Genomic DNA, 926 nt, shown 5'->3' on the forward strand with positions numbered 1-926 from the left:
ATCTTGAGAAAGGTTTAAAGAACAAGCTTCTACAAGGCCACATGGCCTGAAAGGACAGGAATAACTCAAGAATATAAAAGCAACATTACAGTAGGTAAAGTAAGACAAAAGTCCCCGATCTCTTACTTTGTTGGTTGTCAGGATTAATGCAGACTTCCACCTTACAGTTCATTTGGGGGGGCGGTGCATTTTCCATTATATTTGTGTCACGTCTCGTAGCTAGGAGTAACGGGACATACAAAATAAAATCAGATGGCAAGGGGAAAGAATGTTTATTTAAAGAAAGCAGGTAAGCAGAACAACAGAGTGTGTTAACAGAAAAATGGGCCAATGGATGCTGTGGAAAACAAAAAACTTAATAAAACAAAAGGAGATCCTCAAAAGGAAGACTCACTCAGACCTCACTCTGACATCTCTCCATTTAGTGCATGTATACACCGCATTCCAAATTATTATGCAAAATTGAATTCAGTGTCATAAACCGTAAATATTTAGTTTTTGAATCAAACTCATGGATGGTATTATGTATCAAGTCTATTTGGATCACTGAAATCCATCTCAGACACCTGTGATAATTAGTTTGACTGGTGAGCCCAATTGAAAGAAAACTACTTAAGAAGGATGTCAACATTATTAAGCAGGCCACAGGTTTCAAGCAATATGGGAAAGAAAAAGGAGCGGAAAAGCATCAAATGCGCCTTGGATAAGGTATGAAAAAGATATTTCACGAAAACTTAAGCGTGATCATCGTACTGTAAAGAGTTTTGTGGCTGATTCAGGGCACAGACAGGTTTGTGCAGATGAAGGCATAACGAGGAAGGTTACTGCCACACAAATTCATTGGATTAAGAGAACAGCTGCTAAACTGCCATTACAAAGCATCAAACAGGTCTTTGAAGCTACTGGTGCCTCTGGAGTCCCGCAAA

At 39.0% G+C, this 926-nt stretch overlaps 1 protein-coding gene across 1 annotated transcript in view; it reads right to left on the minus strand.

The window, feature by feature from the left end:
- Positions 1-926, minus strand: part of LOC116704278 (lipopolysaccharide-induced tumor necrosis factor-alpha factor homolog) — an 8,479-nt gene that overhangs the window by 4,289 nt on the left and 3,264 nt on the right. The window contains exon 2 of the mRNA XM_032539622.1: positions 127-219. Coding sequence (XP_032395513.1) covers positions 127-196 — 70 coding nt within the window. The 5' untranslated portion in view covers positions 197-219. The remainder of the gene's footprint in view (positions 1-126; positions 220-926) is intronic.

The sequence above is a fragment of the Etheostoma spectabile genome, chromosome 2 (assembly GCF_008692095.1).
Source record: "Etheostoma spectabile isolate EspeVRDwgs_2016 chromosome 2, UIUC_Espe_1.0, whole genome shotgun sequence".
Taxonomy (NCBI): domain Eukaryota; kingdom Metazoa; phylum Chordata; class Actinopteri; order Perciformes; family Percidae; genus Etheostoma; species Etheostoma spectabile.